This window comes from Mustela nigripes, chromosome 7 (genome assembly GCF_022355385.1).
Source record: "Mustela nigripes isolate SB6536 chromosome 7, MUSNIG.SB6536, whole genome shotgun sequence".
Lineage (NCBI taxonomy): Eukaryota > Metazoa > Chordata > Mammalia > Carnivora > Mustelidae > Mustela > Mustela nigripes.
The window spans coordinates 115,311,073-115,331,875 of NC_081563.1; the positions used below are offsets into that span (position 1 = coordinate 115,311,073).

Below are 20,803 nucleotides of genomic sequence, written 5' to 3' on the forward strand. Positions count from 1 at the left end.
TCTAGGGCTTGACTCCTGGCCATTCCCCTGCCCTGCTAAAAAGATCTTTGGATTCTTTCTGGTGAGACAGACTGACACTCCCAATAATCATAATAAAGTGAGGTCTTTCATCTTAATAGAGAAGCCGCTGACCCAGTAGAAACATGTCCTTTATGTTCTCTGAGTAGAACTCTGTGGACCGGGCCTCTCCCATATTCACATGATCCCATGTTGCAGTGAGGAGGATTCTGTCCTTCTTCCAAATAAGTCCTGCCTCTAGGCACATTGGAGGGCAGGGGGAGGAAGTAGAAAGTAGGGCCATCCTACCCCACCTCCGGACCGTGTGTTTGACCCTTTGGACATGTGCCTGCCACTGGACATTATTTTCCTGGTGTGTGAATTATATACTTGTTCTCCTAACTGCATGGCCTCCTAAGCCCTTTCTAATTCTATAGAAAGTGTGGCCTGCTTTAGGAAGCCTTTAGCATTCACTTGAGAAGCCCCAGGACTTCAGTAGAACAACTGATTCCCACTGGGGTAAAGAAGGCTTACAGGGATAGGCTTAAGAAAAGCTTCCTGCTGGAGGAGCTCCTAGGGGAAAAGGGATACTCATTACATGTGTGCTGGAGTTGTCTGTGGGTACAGGGCTGCACCCCTCTACCCCTTGCTCTGACTTCTTTTCCAGTCTCTTGTGACCTAGCTAGGCTAGCCTCCCACACAGTCTTAGAAAGTTAGAGTAAAGTGACCATGATTCCCTATTCTAGGTCAAGACCAGTGTCTTCCGAGGACTTAAGAGAGAACCCTGAGTCTCAAAAGGTAAGAAAATCATTAGAGGTTGGTACAGGGGAGGGGCGTTCCTGAGCTACCCCGATGTCGCTCATCAGCTCAGAAGTCCGTCTGTTATCCATCTCTGCGCCAGGGTGGCAAACCCAGATACTCACAAGACCAGGTAGGTAAGCTACCTGTGCATGGCAGCAGGCTGGTTTTCCCTTTGAAAGCACAATATTGGCCCAATGCAACGAATCAGAGGCTACCAATTTGCAGTCTGTACAGGGTCCCTCCTTAATTTTGTCCAGCCATGTTGCGGCTGTGGTGGGATAGGCTATACAAATTACCCTCAAGCCCGAGTATTTTGTGTCTGTTGTATGCTTGGGGCTGGGGACTAGAGAGATCATTAGTATAAGTTAAATGAAGATCAAATTAAGATAAACTAAATATGCCCTTGCCTTCAGAGAGCTCACTAAGAGACAGGAGTAATGACAGGATCTATCATTCATTGTGTAACTAGTCTGCTGAGCCTGCCAGCATGTCCGGGGGCCATGTAGGTACTATTACAACCCTGCAAGGTGGATAAATTAGCTTGGAAGTAAGGAGCCAGGTAGAATTCTAGCCCAGAGCTCTGGGACTCCACAGCTGTGTGTTTCCCATCATGCCTCACTATCCACACGTATGGACATGCACAGTATCCTGCATGCATGGCAGATAGGAACAGAGTCTGGGAGCGTGGATTTGGCAGGGATGACTGTCATCTGAAAGTCATAGAAAAGCTCCTGGGAGGAGGTGTCATTTGAGCCAGGCTTTAAAGAGTGGGTAGGAGTTTGCGGCTAGGGCAGATGGTCTGTGCTGCATAGAGGGAATATGTGGTGAAAGTGGAATGCTTGCTGTGTTTGGAGATGGTGGAGAGCCATTGGTGTGCCCAGACTGTGGCATGGGCATTGAAACTAGAAAGACAGGTCCGGGCTACAGGGTCAAGGGCTTTGAATGCCGCACTCAGGAGTGGGCCGGGGGATGGTAGTGTAGTGGTAAGTAGCCTGGGAAATATCTGAGCTGAGGTAAAGTTATTATTAGATTTGTCTTCCAGAAAGGTGACTGATCCCAATGTGGAGAGCTGAGGGGAAAGGAAAGCTAAAACTCTGGTCCCAGTGCGGGGACATCCTTGTACTTGTCCCTGCACAAGGCCAGTGTTTGGGGTGGGCCAGGGATGCAGGGGAGCAGGGGTTAGGTGTAGGAGAAGGATCACAGGAAGAATGAGCAGGAGGTATGGTAAGAATACATCTTTGGTATAGATGTATGGTGCTGAGATGTCTGATCCAGGGCCCGCGTGGCTGTGGGAGTAGTAGCTAGCTCATCTGTTGGGCTCCAGGAAGGCTCCACTTCACTGTGCTCACTCGTGTGCCCACAGTGCCTGGTGCTCAACAGATGTATATAGACCATGAGGCAATGAACAAAAGTTCACAGGAGGATGAGCACGTCTGCTCGTTTGATGGGGTTGGGGTGGGGAGAGTGAGCCATCCAACTTCCACCTTGGTCTTCTGGCTTTTTGAACCAAAATCTTGAATGCCCAAGACCCAAGGGCAGTGCATTTCAGTTAGCAACAAGCACTCGGTAGTTATCTCATGGTTCATTCCCGGCATCCTTTGAGGGAAGCAGCCTTTGATGACCTGAGCCTTTTGTGACCCGAAGCATTGTGCTAAGTGTGTGTAGGGGCTACAGAGAGGAGGTGTTCATTGTTGAGGGCTGGATAGGCAAGATAGGCTGTGTGGGGGCGTGGGGAGACAATGGGAGGAGGAAGCGGGAAGCCCCTGTCAGGGGTGCGGGAGCTTTGGTGTGTGTGACGATTTGATCTGACCCTGACCCAGGCGGGGGTCTGGGAGGTTCAGGACCAAATCAAATTGGCTGGGGAAGATGGAGCTGGATTCCTTGGGGTCTTGAATTCTGAGCACTGAAGATTGAAACTGAACAGAAGCTCCTCATAAACTGGGGTCCGGGTCTGTGGGAGGTGAGACCTTGGCTGTGTCCGCCAACCTCGTTGAGCCTCAGTCACGGCATCTGCAAAAGGGGAACAGTTGTGAACTCCCCAAAGTCAGGAGAGATGGTCTAGATCTTTCTTGGTCTCTCTTAAGTCCAAAAGTGGTTAAGATTTATTCATTTGCCTAATTGTAACCCTCCATACCCTGTCCTCCCCTCAAAGAGTCTTTATTTCAGTAAGATGTGCTAGAAATGTTGAGCTCAGGAAAGCGACCTTCTCACTGCCCGGTTCTTACAGTCTTCTTTGTCTTAGATCACCATCCCAGGTGGATTCCACAAGAACGAGGAGCTTCTTAGCTCCCCAGTATCATCCGTCACCCTCAGCCAACATGAGTCTCAACTGTTTACCCCGCTACACATGGCCAAGGTGAAGAAGATGTTTGAGGATGACATTGCCTCGGCGGGAGGTAAAGCCTCCTTGCGGCTGCGTTTTTCTGGTTGCCACGCAGGGTGGGAGCCATCCCTGGGTGTGTGCAGGGTTTAAGATTTGACAAGCAGTTTTTCATCTTTAAACTTTCAAAACTTTTTCTGTCATTATATAAATCTTATAAGCCTATCGGAGGCTCTTTCATATTCAGAAAAACAATACTAATCCTAATCCAAGCCCCCAGATGTAACCTCTGTCAGCATTTCAGTATATCTTCTTCCAAACATTGTCCTGCATGTGGTGTGACAATATTCTCGCACACTAAGTGGCTTAAACCACACCTTCAATGTCTCACAGTTTCTGTGGGCCTGGCGTTGGGCATGGCTTAGCTGGCTTCTCTGCTCAGGGTCTCGCTAGGCCGGGGCTGCGGTATCTCCTAGGGCTTGCCAGGGAAAGGGTCCATTTCCAAGTCCACTCAAGGTTGTTGGCAGGACTCAGTTCCTTGCCCCTGCAGGACTGAAGCCTTCCGTTTCCTCCTGGATGTTAGCAGGTGACTGCTTTCAGCTCCTACAGCTGCCCACGGTTCCTGGCCACATGAGACTCCCCAACATGGTGGATTTCAAGGCTCAGGGTAGCTGGGGAGATCACCACTCCAGCACGATGTGTGCTGCAATCTTGTCAGCAGGCAGTCATGTCCACATGACTCCATTTCCTGTCTCCTCTGCCATATTCTCTCGGTTAGAAGCAAGTCATGGGTTCTGTCCCACTCACGAGGAGGAGGGAAGGTGGGAGGGCATGCACACGGGAGGCGGGCGTCCTGGGGCCACAGTCAGCTATGTGTATTTTCGTGAGTCTGTAATTGTATTACATATGTGATTTAAGACCCTTCTTTTCCTCTGGATGTATAACACCTTAAGGACTTTTATATATTATGTATAGTCTTCCAAACCATCATTACTCACGAATGCAAGTGTTCTGCTGGTGGACTATGCCATTCTCCCATAGCTGGATATTTAGTTTTAGTTTTTTTTTTTTTTTAAAGATTTTATTTATTTATTTGACAGACAGAGATCCCAAGTAGGCAGAGAGGCAGGCAGAGAGAGAAGGAAGCAGGCTCCATGCTGAGCAGAGAGCCTGATGTGGGGCTCGATCCCAGGACCCTGAGACCATGACCTGAGCCAAAGGCAGAGGCTTAATCCACTGAGGTGACCCTTTATCTGTCTTTAGAGCTAAATTTTTCTCCTGGGGTGGGTGATATACATAAAGGCAAGTAATAGGAATACTTAAAGACCTCTTTATTTATGTTCCCTAAACTCTGAATACCAGCTCTGGGGAAATAGCTCCTGGGCCCATTAATATGACTTTTACAGCCATGTTGTGAAGAGGGCAGGTAAGGATATGAAATCCCCAGCTCATAGATGGATGAAGTGAGGGCAGGGATGATTGGTGTGTGTCTGACCCAGAGATGAGATGGCTCCTAACTGGAGTGATTTGGTGCCGGTGTTTGGCTGCTGGGAGTCGCCACCACTGTGTCTTGGAGGCCAACCTTGACCACAGTTTTTATCGTGTCTGTGTTTGTTTTGAGTAAGCAGTGTATTCAGGCAGTTCAAAAGTCAAAAAGTACTTTATCTATGATAACCTTTTTGGCATGCAGAGAAAACTTCTCCTTCGGCCCAGACTCGAGCTGCCCAATTCCGCTCCTTCAGGCCATGACTGCTTTCAGTCTCCTGTGACCTGGAGAATCTCAGGAGTGACATGGTCACGTCCACCTTTTGTATGCGGTGGCAGCCTGTCATCCATGCTGTTCTATGTCTTGCTTTCTTTCCTTGAGGTTTACTGAGCTGTAACTGACAAACTCGTAGCGTATTTGAAGTGCCTACCATGCTGATTCATATCCATAGACATCGAGAAAGGATCCCTACAATCGTCTACTCCTGCCTTTTTTTAATAAAGATTTTATTTATTTATTTGACAGACAGAGATCACAACTAGGCAGAGAGGCACGCAGAGAGAGAGGGGGAAGCAGGCTCCCCACAGAGCAGAAAGCCCAATGCAGGGCTCTATTCCAGGACACTGGGATCATGACCTGAGCCGAAGGCAGAGGTTTTAACCCACTGAGCCACCCAGCCGCCCCTCTGAAGGTCTTTTAAAGAGGTGGATCATGGGGGCACATGGGTGGTGGAGTTGGTTAAACATGCAGCTCCTGATTTTGGCTCAGGTCGTGATCTCTCAGGGTCATGGGATCGAGCCCTACATCAGGCTCCGTGCTCAGCCTGACATCCGCTTGAGATTCTCCCTCTCTGTCTGATCCCCCTTCTTGTGCTCTTTCTCGCTCTCTCTGTCTAAAATCCATCAATCAATCATGAATCTGGGCTCCATAACATTTCTTGAAAACCCTGACCTGACCATCACTGCCTGTCTCAGAGGAAGAAAGGGAGATGCCTGGGTTCTCCTGTCTATTCTGCAAGTTCCCTTTCAGGGCCTTAGTTTCTTTATTTGTTGATTGGAGGTCTTTAAGGAGGGTCCATGGTTCTTTGTTCTTTTTGTTTTTTTTTAAGATTTAATTTTTAAGTGATCTCCACACCCACCGTGGGGCTCCTACAACCCTGAAATCAAGCATGCTCCATTGGCTGATCCAGCCAGGGGCCCTGAGGGTTGGTCTCTCTCTTTTTTAAAGATTTATTTGTTTATTTATTTATTTGCACGAGAGTAAGAGAGTGTGGGGGCGGGGGCAGATGGAGAGGGAGATTGAGTCCTAAGCAGACTCTGTGCCAAGTGTGGAGTTGGACATGGGGCTTGATCTCCCAACACTGAGATCACTACCTGACTACCTGACTACCGATCACTACCGACTACCTGAGTTGAAACTAAGAGTTGGAAGTTCAACCAGCTATGCCGCCCAGGTGCCCCTGGTCTGTGGTTCTTTTTTTTTGTTGTTGTTGTTGTTATTATTATTATTTTTTAAAGATTGGTTGATTCATACAGAGAGAGAGAGAGCACTGTCAGGGGAGCAGCAGGCAGAGTGAGAAGTGGGCTCCCCACCAAGTAAGGAGCCTGATACGGGACTCAGTTCTAGGATGCTGGGATCATGACCTGAGCCAAAGGCAGACGCTTAACCGACTGAGCCACCGAGGCACCTGGTTCTGTGGTTCTTAGTGGGGGGTGCCCATGTATCTCCTAGGAGGTCTTAAAAATATCCACATGCCCTTGGCCCCTGCCTTTGGGGCCTGCCTGGGAGCACTTGCAGGCTGCTGGGGTGGAGATCAAGGGAGAAGCAGTAATCTGGGGGACCTGCAGCCCCAAGCCTACAAGCCAGTGTAGCACTGACCTTCTGCACAGGAGCTCCTGAGGGGATATGGGGGCGCATGCACCGAGTTTGCCGCCAGTTTTGCCAGCTGACATTTCATCAAGCACGGCCGGGCAGGATAAGAATCAGCGTAGGTATGGAGCTTCCTGGGTTACCAAGCCCTCTTTCAGATTTGATTCAGTTGTCACGGAACCCTGTGGCTTTGTCACCTTACGTAGGAGGGGCCAGGCACTAACAACAGGCCCAAATGTAGTGGCCTGGGTGCCCTGACATGGACACCTGTGGGCACCCCACACTGAGTGTAGCCCTTCCGATCCAAAATAAATGAAAAGAAGGCCCCTTCTGGGAGAGCCAAGGGCATAACCATGCAGTGCTCATACTTGGTGACTGTGCCCTAGGAAGGCAAGCACTGTGGGGCACACACATACCCCTCCACCCCTCCCCCCACCAATGGCAGAGGGAAGGCTAGGAAACATTTTCTTCTTCTTCTTCTTTTTTTTTTTTTTTAAGATTTTATTTATTTATTTGAGAGAGAGTGAGAATAAGAGAGATCAGAGAGAGAGAGGAGTAGAGGGAGAAGCCGACTCCACACTGAGCAGGGAGTCTGATGCAGGGCTCGATCCAGGACCCTGGGATCATGACCTGAGCCAAAGATAGGCACTTAACCGACTGAGCCACCCTGGTGTCCTGGAAAACATTTTCTTCTTATATATTTTAAATATTGCATTAATTTTAAAAATGTTTATAAGTATCTAAAAAAATAGAGGTAAATACTCCATAATCCTACATCTTAGCTTTACAAAGAAAGAGAAAGGCGAAGTGGGAGTTTCCCAGGAGAAGGTGGGGAGGGCAGAGAATGGCAGAGGAGAGGTGCAGGGGTGTTGCTGTGCTGGGGCAGGGCTGGGAGGGAGGCAACCACAGAGGATGTGGGTGCACCTGAGCCCTGGCAGCAGGTCTGACAGGGAGGTGACTCTCTAGAGCTGCTGGAGAAAGTGTCTTGGCCAGAAGGGGATTGGCTTCTCACGTGACCACTACACCAAGCGTGGTAGACATTATAATGGAGACAAGGGAAAGCTTCTGGTTTCAAATCCTCCTGGTGCCTTGTGTGTTCTTGGGCAAACTCCGAACCTCCCTGTGCCTCTGAGTCCTCATCTGTAGAATGGAGAGAATAACAGTACCTATCTTCTAGGTACTGGTTTTTTTTTTTAAAGATTTTATTTATTTATTTATTTATTTATTTATTTATTTATTTGATACAGAGCGTGCACAAGCAGGGGGAGTGTCAGGCAGAGGCAGAGGGAGAAGCAGGCTCCCCACTGAGCAGGGAGCTGGACATGGGGCTCGATCCCAGGACCCTGATATGACCTGAGCTGAAGGCAGATACTTAACTGCTTAACTGAATGAGCCACCCAGGTGTCCCTGGACCACAGGATTCTTGTGAGGTTTCAGGAGGGAGGTCACTGGAAAGCCCTCTCAGGTCTTGAGCTTGGTGGAGGTAACACCATTAGGAGAGATGCTGGACACAGGAAAGGCCAGTGTCTAGTGGAATAAAGATAATAAACTGAATTTTAAGGATGCTGAGTTGAAAGGGCAAGGGGAACACTTGGGAACCGTCAGAGATATGGGAGACACATTCTCTCCTGAGATGCAGAGATGGTTGAATAGGCAAGACCACTAAGGAGAGTGTCAGAAAAGCAAGGGACAGTGATGAGAAGAGCTGAGGCACATGCCTGCTGAATGACAGGGCAGGGCAGGCAGCAGAACCTGGAGGAGACCAGAGGGACTAGTGGGGTCACTGCTTGAAGGCAGGAGACCCCAAAGGCAAGGAAGGGCACCATTGGGTGTGGTCTGAGGTCTCTGGTGGCTGAGGAGAGTGGTGGTCAGGGAGTGGTGGGCAGAAGGATGGTGGGCAGAAGGATGTCCAGTGCTGGGGGGCAGAGGGCACGTGCCAGCAGGGTGCAGGCAGAAGAGAGGAGGGTGGCCGTTAGGGTGGGCCTTCGTCCCCTGAGGAAAGGGCCCAGGACCACCCAGGCTGGGGAGGAGACGGCTGTCAGAACACCCCTCTAGTCTTCTGAGCTGGAGGGGGCGACAGTCAAGGTTCTCGAGATCGGGCCCCCCATTGAGCTCTGCGCTGGGTGTGGAGCCTGCTTAAGAACCTCTCTGCACACGCCCCTCTCCCACTCCTGTTTGCCCTCTCTTAAAAAAAAAAAAAGAAAAAAAGAGGTAGAACAGCTGGCTGAGCTCAGAGGCGCAGGGAAAGGCGGTTAGAGAGTTCATCCTGAGAGCAATTCAGTTGTAAAATAATATGCATCTTTACACCAAGACATCATTTACCTCCCACAAAATGACGGGTTTTGGGGTCCCGCTCCAGGAATCTGTCACATGCGTGCATTCATGTAACTGCCGCCCAAATCAAGTTATAGAGCCCTTCTTGCTCCCCAGAAGGTGTCCCCCTGCCTGATCCTGGTGGTGACCCCCTCCCTAAGGAAGTGATATTTCCACATGCAAGGTTTTTTTTTTTTTGAAGATTTTATGTATTTATTTGACAGACAGAGATCACAAGTAGGCAGAGAGGCAGGCAGAGAGAGAGGACGAAGCAGGCTTCCTGCTGAGCAGACAGCCCGACTCGGGGCTCGATCCCAGGACCCTGAGATCATGACCTGAGCCAAAGGCAGAGGCTTTAACCCACCGAGCCACCCAGGTACCCCACATGCAAGTTTTTGAGTGATCAATTAACCATTTGGCTTGAGGCGGGTGAGAGCTGCTTTTCTGAGGGGCAAGGGGCCCTGCCTGGATGTCAGTGTATGTTTCCTTTTCCAAATACCTTTGTGTCTATTCTCTTGTTATTTCCAGAGAAGTGTATGGCAAACTGTTGGTAAGAAGTGTATTGACACAGCATGCTGGTGAACAGTCTCTACGGCTTCTTATACACCTGTGCAAAGAGCGAGGTGTTCTCTGTAGTGCTCTAGAGAGGGATTTGTTCACTCCTCTCATACATGGGAGGGCCAGATTGCCAGGGTCAGTCTTGGGCGCCACCCTGTGACCTTGGGCGCATGACCTCACCTCTGTGCCCTGCAGTTTCCTTATGAGTCCCTCTCATTAAATGGCCAGTGTGAATAAACACAGAGAAGCACGCGATATCATCACGCCCACATCCTAGTGCCAACAGCAGCACTCGGGGAACAAGCGTGTGCCGTGTGCCAAGGACCCGGTGATGGAGGGCACGGGCTCACCCTGCACTCGCAGAGCTCACTGGCTAGAGCGGTGACGAGGAAGGTCAGGGGCAGCAGTGGAGCCGGCTGGTGGGGGTAGGGGGCCTCCCTAGATAGTCCTCAGGAAGGCTTCCCTGCGGAAGGGACCAGATGGTGCAAAGGTCTTGAGGAGGGAGTGTGCTTGGTGGTGTGAGAAACAGCGTGGGGACATTATGGCTGGAGCTGGGAAAGAGGGGGATGGCGGTGGGAGGTGAGGTCTGAGCAGAGCCAGAAAACGCACAGCCTTTAGACTGTGGCAACGATTCCAGATATGTGGAGGGGACTTTAGAAGCACTTTTTATAGACTGGGATTATAAAAAAAAAAAAAAATCTAGGTGGGGATATTGGCCCATTGGCAGACAGATTCCCTCATAGTCACGAGCCCAGCTTGGGGAAAGTATTTTCTCCAGACCTCTGCTCTTCTCCCAACATTCCTTCCAGCCAATGCTGGCCTTTTAATTGCCTTTATTTTTTAATTTTTAAAAAGAATTTATTTATTTATTTGAGAGGGAGAGTGAGAGCAAGAGAGTGAGCCCAAATGGACAGAGGGAAAGGGAGAAGCAGACTTTCCCTGAACAGGGGACCTAACGCGAGGCTCGATCCCAGGACTCCAGGATTGTGACCCGACTGAAGGCAGATGCTTAACTGACCGAACCACCCAAACCCTTCGCTGCCTTTAAAAGACACAAGTCACCTCTCTCTCCGTGTATTTGAATTAATTTCTGTCTCTCTGTTAAAATTATTAGCCTTTCCTTTCGTCTTCCCTCTTTCCCTCCCTGTCTTCCTTTTTTTTGAGTTTTCATTGTCTCAGTGCCTGTTTTATTTGTTCAGAAATGGGCTCTGATCTTCCTTAGTATCCCCGCACCGAGCAGTGCTGTGGGGCCACCGCAGTGCTCCAGGCGTGGAAGGTGTGCGGCAAGTACCTGTGGGCTGACTGAACGCCACACAGAGAGAGGGGATTCAAGGGACAACCCAGCCAACACGGTTCTCTGGGTGCCCTCCCTCAGCACTGAGACACCCAAGAATACCGTGGCTGCTGATAGGACCCAGTGACTTCCCATGACGTGGATGATGTTCTTTCTTCTCTCTTGAAGCCATGGACATGAAGGCATTCGTGAAGGCCATGAAGAAGATTCTGAGCAATATGTCAGATGAGATCCTAGAGGTGCTGTTTCTGAAGGTGGACACAGACTGTAATGGCTCCATCACCTGGGTGAGGAGGGTGCCCTGCTGCCTCAGGAAGCTGGAGGGAGGCTGAGGGGTCCAGGTGTGGCTGATCCATAGAGTGTGGAAGGTTGAAGATGGGGAGGTGGTCAAGGCATCAGACAGCTTCTTGTGGATTCTGGGATACTTAGTGGGTAGAGAGAACCCTCCTGAGACTTCAGTAAGCAAGCTCATTGGAGCTCATTCTTCTCCTGGGGGATAGGAGAGTATATGACAAATGTCATATATGAGACCTTCCAGGGCGCAGACGTGAGCCGTAAGGGCACCACCCACCTGTCAGCTGACTCTCCTGCACACCAGGCCTCCCATTCAGTCCCAGCAGGTGCCACGACCATCTCATGGCCCTTTCTGGTCGCTCAGCCAACAGACAGACCAGTGGTTATTCAATCCAAAAATGCCAGGGTTTTAGAGCAGATTATTTTTCCTGATTCTGTATGTTTTACAATGAGCAAACTTACCATTTAAGAATATAGAATACAGAAGAACACAGAAAAGTAGAAAACAATAGTCTGATGTGTTGACGTAGCAATGCCAACAATGATAATAACTAGCCTTTAACCAGGCATTGTGTTCTAAGCACTTTATGTACCATTTTACTTAAATGTCACAGGAATCCTACAGAGTAGGTGTTCTTAATTACTTTCATTTTACAGATTGGGAAACTGAGGCATGGAGAAGTTAAGAAACTTGTCCAGACTTACAGAGCTTGTTAGCAGCTGAGCCAGTCTTCAGACCTGGGGAGTTTGCCTCAGGAGCCCGTGTGTTAAAAGTACTCTGTCATTCCTCCCCTCGGCTTAGGCATATATTCTGTTTGTTTTTTCTTTCAATTCTCCTAATATTCTACAATAAACATATTTCCAGAGTGCTCTGCTCTCTACACAGTGAGCTTTTTTTTTTTTTTTTTTAAGATTTTATTTATTTGACAGACAGAGATCACAGGCAGGCAGAGAGAGAGGGGGGGGGATGCAGGCTCCCCACCGAGCAGAGAGCCTGATGTGGGGCTTGATCCAAGACCCTGGGATCATGACCTGAGCTAAAGTCAGAGGCTTTAACCCATTGAGCTACCCAGGCACCCCTCTACGCAGTGATCTTAATAACTCCCTCTATCTTTATAGGTTCATAGGGTGGCCTGTTTTGGCCTTCATGAGGCGTCAGTAGACTCTAGAGTTGCCCTCTGGCCTAGCTTCTGGGTCTTCCCTTGCTGTTAACAAGTAGAGATGAGCTGGAACAACCCATCTCTACTTTTATGGTCCTCAGTCTTATTATCCATAAAGTAGGGTGGATAAAGAGATTTGAACAAGATGTGGTGGTGATTCAGAGAGGTACTTAGCATTACAGAACAGCATGAAGGAGGGGGTGCTGCTATCTACTGCTGGTAGACCCTTTTCACATCCCAGATGTGTAAAGGGGCTTGGCTGCTCCCCTGGGCTGGCCCCAGGACACAGCTTCCAGAGAGCCCCTTGGAAGGGGCTGGGAAAGATGGGGGAGGGCCTGGAAGCCAGGCGTCGGTTCCCCAAAGCCAGGGCTCTGACAGCTTGGCCAAAGCTGTCCTGCCTGGCGTTTCTTCCCGAGGCAGCAGAAGTATGTGGATTACATGATGCGGGAGTTCCAGAGAAAGGAAAAGATGCAAGCAAGCCAGTACCGCCTGCGCTTCCACCTTCCCATGAGGATCATCCCCCTGTAAGGAGCCTCACCCCGGCCGGAAGGGGGAGGTGTGTGAGCATGGTGGGGCTGACCCTGGAGCGAGCGCCCCTCCTTAAGTCACTCCTTGCGGGGCCACCAGGACTGTAGGCGAGCCTGAGCATTAAGGGGGGTGACGTGTCTCCACTCTATAGACAAGGAAACAGAGGTTCAGAGAAGTCAAATGACAGCAGTGGGGTTGCTCTGTTTTGACCCTTCCTGCCCCATGCGCTGCTCCTCCTGCTTCTTCCCACTGTGGGTGCTGAGTGGGCCTGGGGCATAGATCACAGGGCACAGATGGCTCACGTGGTAGGGAGTAATAGCCATTATGGGGAGCTGCTCCTGGAGGCCCCACCAGGCCTCAGTCGCACATGGCTGCCGGTCATTCCTGGAGCATGTGGCTCTGTCCCTGCCTTGACTCCCTCCCGACTCTGCCTGTTTGCTCCTCCTCATGGCTCCTCCCCACCGTGCCCTCTGGACCTTTACCTCATCTTTCTGTGCGGTGCTCTGCGTGCTCCTGCCCCTCTGAACTCCCTAAAAACCAGAAGCCCTCCAGGGGGTCCAGCCAATGGCCCAGGCCTCTTCCTGGAGTCCCTTTCCCGGAGGCCATGTGGGGGTTTGTGCACCTCTTGCCCAGAGCAGAGAGCTCGTCCTGTCATCCAGTGCTTGATGGCTGGCATTTGTGGCGTGGTTAGGAGCGGCTATGGCTGGGTCTGTCCTCGGACCACCCCCAGAGCAGGCTATGAGGAATACTGTGAACCAGAAGTGGTCTCTGCCTTGGAGCACCTGGAGATTCAGAGAGATAGTGTAATGAAAACCAGGAAAGGACTGGTCTAAAAGAATTTTGGTCAAGATTCAATTGAGGGATAGCCAGTAAATATGGACGGTGAAGGATTTTATAACCATACATTATGATCTGAAAATTCTGCTTGATGTGGCCAAGCCTTCGCGGGTCTTTATTTCCTTAGGACATTCAGATTTCCAAGGCTGTTTCAAGGACCAGAACCAAAAATGTCAAGAAGCCTGTCTCTATTTTCCCCTATTTGTTTGCTCAGCCTTCAAGTCCAGAGAGCATTTCCAGCTTGGCAGAGAAAGTAGCCATGTACTATTTAATTACCTTCATGAAAGCATCATCTTTTAAGTTGGCCCCCCTTTCCTGAACCTGGGCCAAGATCACTGAACTCCCCCTCCAGGGTACTGCTGCAGTCTTGGCAGGTGGAGGTGCTGTCCCTGTCCCTGTAGGGTAACACCTCCAGAGGGCTCCTCTCACTTCCCCTGGCTCTCACCTGTCATGTAGACCCCTCAGGATCACATGGCCCTGATGTGACAGGTGGCCCTGGGAGTGATGCTTGAGGGCAGACCAGGCAGCACTGTGGGCTGCAGGAGTGAGGGGCGGGGATGGTAGTGGTGGTGGGTGAGAAAGGAGCTGTGTCCAGACACACCTTCACTCTCTCGAACTGCTTCGGTGGTGGAATTTCACAGCAGTGTGGGGTAGCCTTCAGCCGCAGGTCACATGGCGTCCACAAGGACATTTGGAAAGGGCTCTGGCTAGAGTAGGGATGGAGGTGCTTAGGTTCTAGTTTGAATTCTGCACAGTGTCAGGACAAAACTCCAGGCAAAATCTTATTCCCTGGGTCCCTTTGAGGTGAGTAGCATTATCTGCCTGCTGGGGCCTGGAGATGTGGGAACACCAGGTGGGTGAGTGCATGCTGTGCTGTGTCCGGGGGTCAAAATGAAGCTCCTGTCAGTGGCCAGCTAAGCCTGCCAGCTTAGGCAGCGTGGGGCAGGAAAGACGACATCCCTGTAGCCTGCTGGAGGGCTGGGTGGTGGCGTTCCGCGAGGCCAGGCCTGCCATGGGAGCCCTTTGCTGGGCTCGGGTCCTGGCCTTGGAGAGGAGGAGTCAGGTACACGGGGTTCTGTGGGATACATTGTCCCTTGTCCACTTTTATCTCGTGCTTGGGCTATACTCCCTTTTCTACCCCGAGTTGCCAGAACCTGTTATGAAAGTTTCAGGGGCACGCTCCCCTCCACTCGCCTCCTGTAAAGCATTTTTCTCAAAAAAGAAGGTTTGCAGAAGACCTCCATTCTTTGCCTCCCCTGATCCTGTCGCATCACGAGGAAGCTGACTGGCTGTGTGACAGGAGAAGCCCGCCGCTGGTGCAACCCTATCTCGTATCAGCAGCCTCCTCGGGTCTCCTTGCCTTCCGGCCACCACTGATAATGGCCAACGCCCGCCTGGCAGAGTCACGGGTTGGGTGTGCGCGCCCGTGAGGGGAGCCCCCCCTTGTTTGCTTTCTCCTTCCTCCTCTTCCTTCTGTTTTTGTTTGAGTCCTTCTCTCTCCCGGTCACCTTCCACAGGAACCATGGATGTGAGATTGTGAAGGTGCAGTTTTTAATGCAGCGGTTCAAGAGGACAGGGCATCTTCTGACTGTCACCAAGGATGGGATCTTGCAGATCTGGTCTGAGGGCTACTCGCTGCTTAACTCCTTTAGGGTGAGGAGGGCCCACCCGTGGAGCACACAGGAGGTGGTTGGAGAGCCTTTGCCTTTGTACCCCGATAGGGAAGGTGACCCCGACTCAGAGTGCGTTCAGGCATGGGGTTCATGGTATAAGTGACTGCATTCACTGCTCCGGGGGCCAAGTTCTGGCTTCACTGTGGGACTGGGACCCTCAGTGAACTGAAGACCCTTTGTCTTCTGTAAGCAGGACGACATCTGGGTGTCCATTCTACTTGGATACCCAACAGAAAACTTATACCCAATTTGTCCGAACAGAATGTCGCTCTAGCCCTCCCTGGTCACCAGGGAGGTGACTTCTCCTGGGCCCCATCTCGCGGAGTGGTGTCATCACCCACTAAGGTTCCTGTGTTAGAGATCAGCCCCCTCTCCTCTCCCTGTCACAACCACTCCATCACCAGGTGCTGCTGATTCAAATCCTTCACCTGGACCAGGCAGAAAATCACAATGGTTGGGAGTCTGGGCTCTGGAGTTCTTGTTAGAACCCGACACTGCCACCTTTTAGCTCTGTGACCTTGGACAGTTAGTATATATTCCTCTGTGCCTCAGTTTCTAAGTCTGTCAAATGGGGTCATCATGACCCCCTCAGGCTGCTGGGAGGATTTAATGACATAACACCCGGATGGTACTCAGAGTAGGGCAAGGCTCATAGTGAGTATCAGACAAATATAAGCCGACATCATCATTGCCTGTGCTATCAGCTCCTGGCCAAGTGCAGTAAAGTGAGACAATACTCACTTTAGGGCTGTGCACTTCATGTCGCCAGGCCAGGCCAGAATCGTCCAGCAAATGAGGGAGGTGTAGCTCCCCAGGGAAGGAAGGCTTACTGAGAAGGCTGTCAGCAGCAGGAAGGCTTTCATAAGCCTGTGAAACAGCAGTGTTTCACAGATGCATCAGGGGGTGTCCTGTGGGACTGGAGGGTTCTGTCTGGTCCCTTCTCAGTTGCCTAGGGAGGCAGCACAGGTCTGTGGAGGTCCAGTGACTCTCTCGGGTGTATTTGGTAGCCCAGAACCAAGGTGGACTAGCACCCAAGTTCCCGAGGCTAGGGTTTCTGGCACCTTCCGCTCTTTTTCTCATTGTGTTTGTTTTGGTGTGTGTGTTAGGGGGGCACATTACAGCCTGAGCTACATACTGTTGGTTATGGCTGCTACTTGGTCACTATAGCACCCCTCAGAGGCCACGTCTGGGAGGGTTGAGAGGGGCAGAGGGAGGCTCCCCAGAAGGCCTGGCATTCCTCCTTGAGGGGCTGCTTGGGCAAGAAGATGTTGGCACGGGTGATCCAGCATGGGCCTTCCATGACCACCCACTGCATGCCACGGTCATGTGGATGGAAAACCCTGCAGTTTGCAAGGAGGGGAGCTGGGCTTCACTTCCCAACTGTGCAGCCTTGAACACATCACCGAAGCTCCCTAGGGCCCGGGGCTTCAGGAGGTGATGGGCATTCCCATCCCTTCTGCTGTGTGTCAGTGGCCGGGGGTCCTGGCCCATTGTCCTCACTGCCCAGCCACCAGCAGCGGCTTCTGTGTTCTCAGTATGTCTGAGTTTTGATGCAACGGTCCCCTCCCTGCCCCTGCCTTTGCTGACCCTTCAGCATACCCACCCAGAAAAGTGGCCAGAAGCCCCGCCTCCCTTCTGTTTCACATGGTGCTCCCCCTGCTTTCTTCGTTCCCAGTCTATGGCCTCATTCAGGGAGTAATATACAAGCTCCTTAGCTGGTCACCCTGAACTCCTCTCCCATCCTCTCTGGCCCTGGGCCCGTCGGGCTGGCCACCTCTTTTCCCTGCTGACATGCCTTTGTGTGTGGGGTCCCCCACCTGGGATGCCCACTCAGATTCCATCTGAAGGGCTGTCATGCAGTGCTGGCAGAGGAGCACGGAAGGGCACCTCATGACCTGGCAGGATGACTTCTTGTTCATAAACCCCTTGAACCAGGTGACATCCGCAGATGGTAAATAAGATTCAGACAAAACAAGCAAAAACTAATATAATGTTCTATGTCCATTATATCTCAGTAAAACCAGCATGAGGGAGAGAGTCAGAGAGGCAGAGGGACAGTCCATGCAAAGTCAGTATCCCTCTCCCAGACCTGGATTCTCTCACGGGAGGCAACTCAACTGCTATGACCAGTTTTGGGGTGGTCTTCTATGGTTAGACTGTATGCATGTCCCCCACCCCTTTCTATTTAAATATGCACGTGGTTGCACATGATGGTGCTGCTTTCCTCCTTGCTTTTCCATTTCATAATCGATTCCAGGTGCACACTTCCCTCGTTTGTAGTTTCGGGGGGGTGTGTCCTGTGCTGTGGATTTGTATCCACTGTCCTTTGCAAGCAGTCATGGCCTGTTGCTGTCACAGGGCCTGACCTCGTACACACTTCTCCATGAGCACGTGGGAACACATCCATGGCTGTGGGGTGGAAACAGATCTCGGGATTACAAACTATGCACATTTAAAACTTTGACCCGTGGGGCACCTGGGTGGCTCAGTCAGTTCAGTGTCTGACTTTAGTTCAAGTCATGATCTCAGGGCCCCCATGTGGGGAGCCTGCTTCTCCCTCGCAACCCCTCTCCTATTAGTGTTCTCTCTCAAGTAAATAAATAAAATCTTTAAAAAGTACTTAAAACTTTGATGAGTGTGTCAAATGGATCTAAAAAGAGGTGGTGAGGACGGGTGTTCTTTTTTTTTTTTTTTTTTAAAGATTTTATTTATTTGTCAGAGAGAGGGAGAGAGAGCGAGCACAGGCAGACAGAATGGCAGGCAGAGGGAGAAGCAGGCTCCCTGCTGAGCAAGGAGCCTGATTCAGGACTCGATCCCAGGACGCCAGGATCATGACCTGAGCCGAAGGCAGCCGCTTAACCAACTGAGCCAACCAGGCATCCCAGGATGGGTGTTCTTTAAGCCCACTTTATAGATGTGGAAACTGAGACTCAAAATCAGGAAATTTCAAGTTCCCATTAGTAGTTGGTGGGAGCACTGGGCTCCATACCAGGTTTACAGCTAGGGCTTGGGATGGCAGGAGAGGGTTCACAGGATACCGTGTATCTAGTCTTCCCTGCTGGGCAAGCCTCCCCAGCTCAGATCTCCTCTGCCCTTCCTCTGGCCAGCTTAACCAGATCCAGAAGCTCTATAACCTGGAGATGTGGGTCATCGACATGGTGTGTCTCTACAACTTGAACCTGATCGCGGTTGCATCTACTGATCAGAAGATAGGTGAGTCCCTGATGGCTCCCCAGGTCTGCTCTCGGCCATTGGAGGGGCCATGCATTTACACTTGGAGAGGCCTGTCACCGAGCTGACTGTGGGTATGGGGTGCTGCAGCTGGTAAGCCGATACTGCATGTTGTCACTAGAGAACCCCAAGGCTGGGGACTGGGGCTTGGGTTCCACGCATGCCTCCCCTTCTGTCTCTTCCCCAGAGTTCTTTGATATTAGCAACCATAGCTGTGTCCGGGCCTTCACCTTCGTTGATCTGGACAGCTGTGTCCTGGCCATGGACTACTGGTGAGTCTCCGGGGAGGCTGGTGCACTGTCCTGGTGGCCGCATCACTCAGGAGGGTTAGGACTCCCAGAAAGCCTCTCTCAAAGCAGGCCTGGAAGGATTCCCACTCTGTGTGCCTGTGTACTTTTCACCAAGCTGTCCCTCCTAGGGGTCACTCAGTCATCCGCCCTCTTCCTCCCATTCCCTGAACAAGTCAGCCATCGAATCCTAGCAGAGGTGTGTCCTGCCAAGGTCGAGGACTCTGGGAATGTCAAGGTTCATCGGTAGGGGTGGGTGGATGATGAGCATCTGGAGGACCAGGGACTCATTCGTTTGGGTTTTAAAAGAAAATTATGACTCCTTTTGGACCTGGTTCACCGATGCTCTGGGTCTGGGCCCATGTATATCAGCTGTTGAGGGCAAGGCTGGAAAGTTGTGTGGGAACTGCTTTTGCTCCCAAGTGGAGGAAGGTCACTGGGAGGGTGGAGGAGGGTCGCAGCTGGTGGGCCCAACCCAGCCTCTTCTGTCTCTACCTCCCCTCAGGTCTGACTATCACAGAGGTGTGTTCTGCTACGGGGACACCAAAGGCAACATCATCATCTTCACCTCTGACAATGTGACCCACGGGTTGTTCAACCCACGAATCCTCCCCAGGACCTCCAAATGGGGTAGCTGAGCTGCTGGGGAATTGGACGACGGGAAGTTGTGGGGGGAGATGGCCCGGCCCTACCCTGAGGAGCTCTTCTCTCTCCTGCCTCCCAGCTCAGGAGCCCGGCTTCTCTGAAGCTCAGGCCATGTGCTCAGCTCAAGGTGGCCTGTGGAACAGGGGTGATGAGGGGACAGCAGGAGCCAGAGGGGGCTGAGGGAGGAGAAGGGCAGTCTCTGAGAAGGTGGGAGCTTGCACAGGGGAGGGCAAGGGGAGTGGCCGCAGGACTGGGCTCATCCCAGCGAGACTGAGCCTGTACTAACAGCGTGACGCTGGGGAGGCCACTCACCCCCTCTGGGTTTTGGGGTGACAGTGCGACCTTTCTCTGTGGTGGGGAGGAGGGTTCTGCTCTCCTTGGCTGGGAGCAGCCTTTGTTTGGGGGGGGGGGGGGGGGGGGGGGACAGAAAGTCCTGCGGGCTCCAGGTGGCTGTGAGCTGCCTGCTCTGGGTGCGTGGCCACCTATGGTCCCCCTGCCCACTGCCAGCAGGGAGCGCTGCTGTTAGTCTGTTAAGGGAGGAGGAGGTGTGCTTTTGGGGTGAAGCACTTGCACAGGCCCACAGGATGAGTGGCCTGAAGCAGGCAGTCTGCCCCAGCATCTGAACCTTAACCTCTGGCTGGGCTGTACCCCAAAATGACCACTGCAGGGTGCTGTTCGGGGCTGCCCTGCCAAGGGCACTATATCCCCGCTCTGGGTCTGGGGCTGTCGGGGACTCGGCTGAGCGGGACTCTGTCCGGGTTAGAGCCTTTGGTGCACAGTGTCAGGCCTCCAGCTTGCTTCACATCCATCTAGAGGAGGCCCTGAGCCATCAGAGGCTCCAGCCCACAGGGACACCTACTCCCCTTCCATCTAGGAAGCCCCTTGGGCTTCCAGGCAGTTTCAGAGCAGGATGCTCTCCAAGGGCTCCCAGGCCCTGGTGACACCTCCTGCCCAGCTCCACAGAGCAACCCCCCCCACCCCCCACTGGTCAGATGGGAAATGGACCTTGCCTGGGATACAGCAGGGAGCTGGGCCAGCCCCACTCCTACCTCATCAGCAGCCGCCCCCCCTCTGTCCTGTCCCATGCCCACCCTGCCCTGCCCTAGCCAAATGGGGGCAGGCTGTGCCACCCTGGGGACTGGCGTGGCAGGTTGCAGTGGTCTTTGAGCTACGTGTTGGGAGATCAGAGCAGGTACAGATGAAGCTGGAGTGTGGGAAGAAGTCCCTCCCCACCCCATGCTGCCTGAAGGCTCGTCACACACGATGGTGGGCCCCCCAGTGTGTTGACTTGGGAGGAGTTGGACAGCCCAGCTCTGTGGGACCTGGAGCCAGTTGCTTAAGCCCTCTGTTATTAAACAGGATGAGCAGATCAGTTCATGGCTTTTCGGTAAGGTGGAAGGAGAGCAGGCAGTGTGAGGCCGCAGTAAGGGCCCGGTGACTTCCTCCCCTGACATCTCGGGGCCCTCCCAGCCTCACGGGCGAGGCAGAGGGGCAGACACGCTTGCACTGC

At 52.0% G+C, this 20,803-nt stretch overlaps 1 protein-coding gene across 1 annotated transcript in view; it reads left to right on the top strand.

Moving 5' to 3' along the window:
- The first annotated feature begins 726 nt into the window (after nucleotides 1–726).
- EFCAB8 (EF-hand calcium binding domain 8) overlaps nucleotides 727–20,803 on the top strand; it is a 55,382-nt gene continuing 35,305 nt past the window's right edge. Inside the window, exons 1-8 of the mRNA XM_059407684.1 lie at nucleotides 727–795; nucleotides 3,041–3,194; nucleotides 10,807–10,925; nucleotides 12,513–12,616; nucleotides 14,975–15,110; nucleotides 18,238–18,343; nucleotides 18,549–18,633; nucleotides 19,154–19,278. Of these exons, the coding sequence (XP_059263667.1) occupies nucleotides 727–795; nucleotides 3,041–3,194; nucleotides 10,807–10,925; nucleotides 12,513–12,616; nucleotides 14,975–15,110; nucleotides 18,238–18,343; nucleotides 18,549–18,633; nucleotides 19,154–19,278 (898 nt within the window). The remainder of the gene's footprint in view (nucleotides 796–3,040; nucleotides 3,195–10,806; nucleotides 10,926–12,512; nucleotides 12,617–14,974; nucleotides 15,111–18,237; nucleotides 18,344–18,548; nucleotides 18,634–19,153; nucleotides 19,279–20,803) is intronic.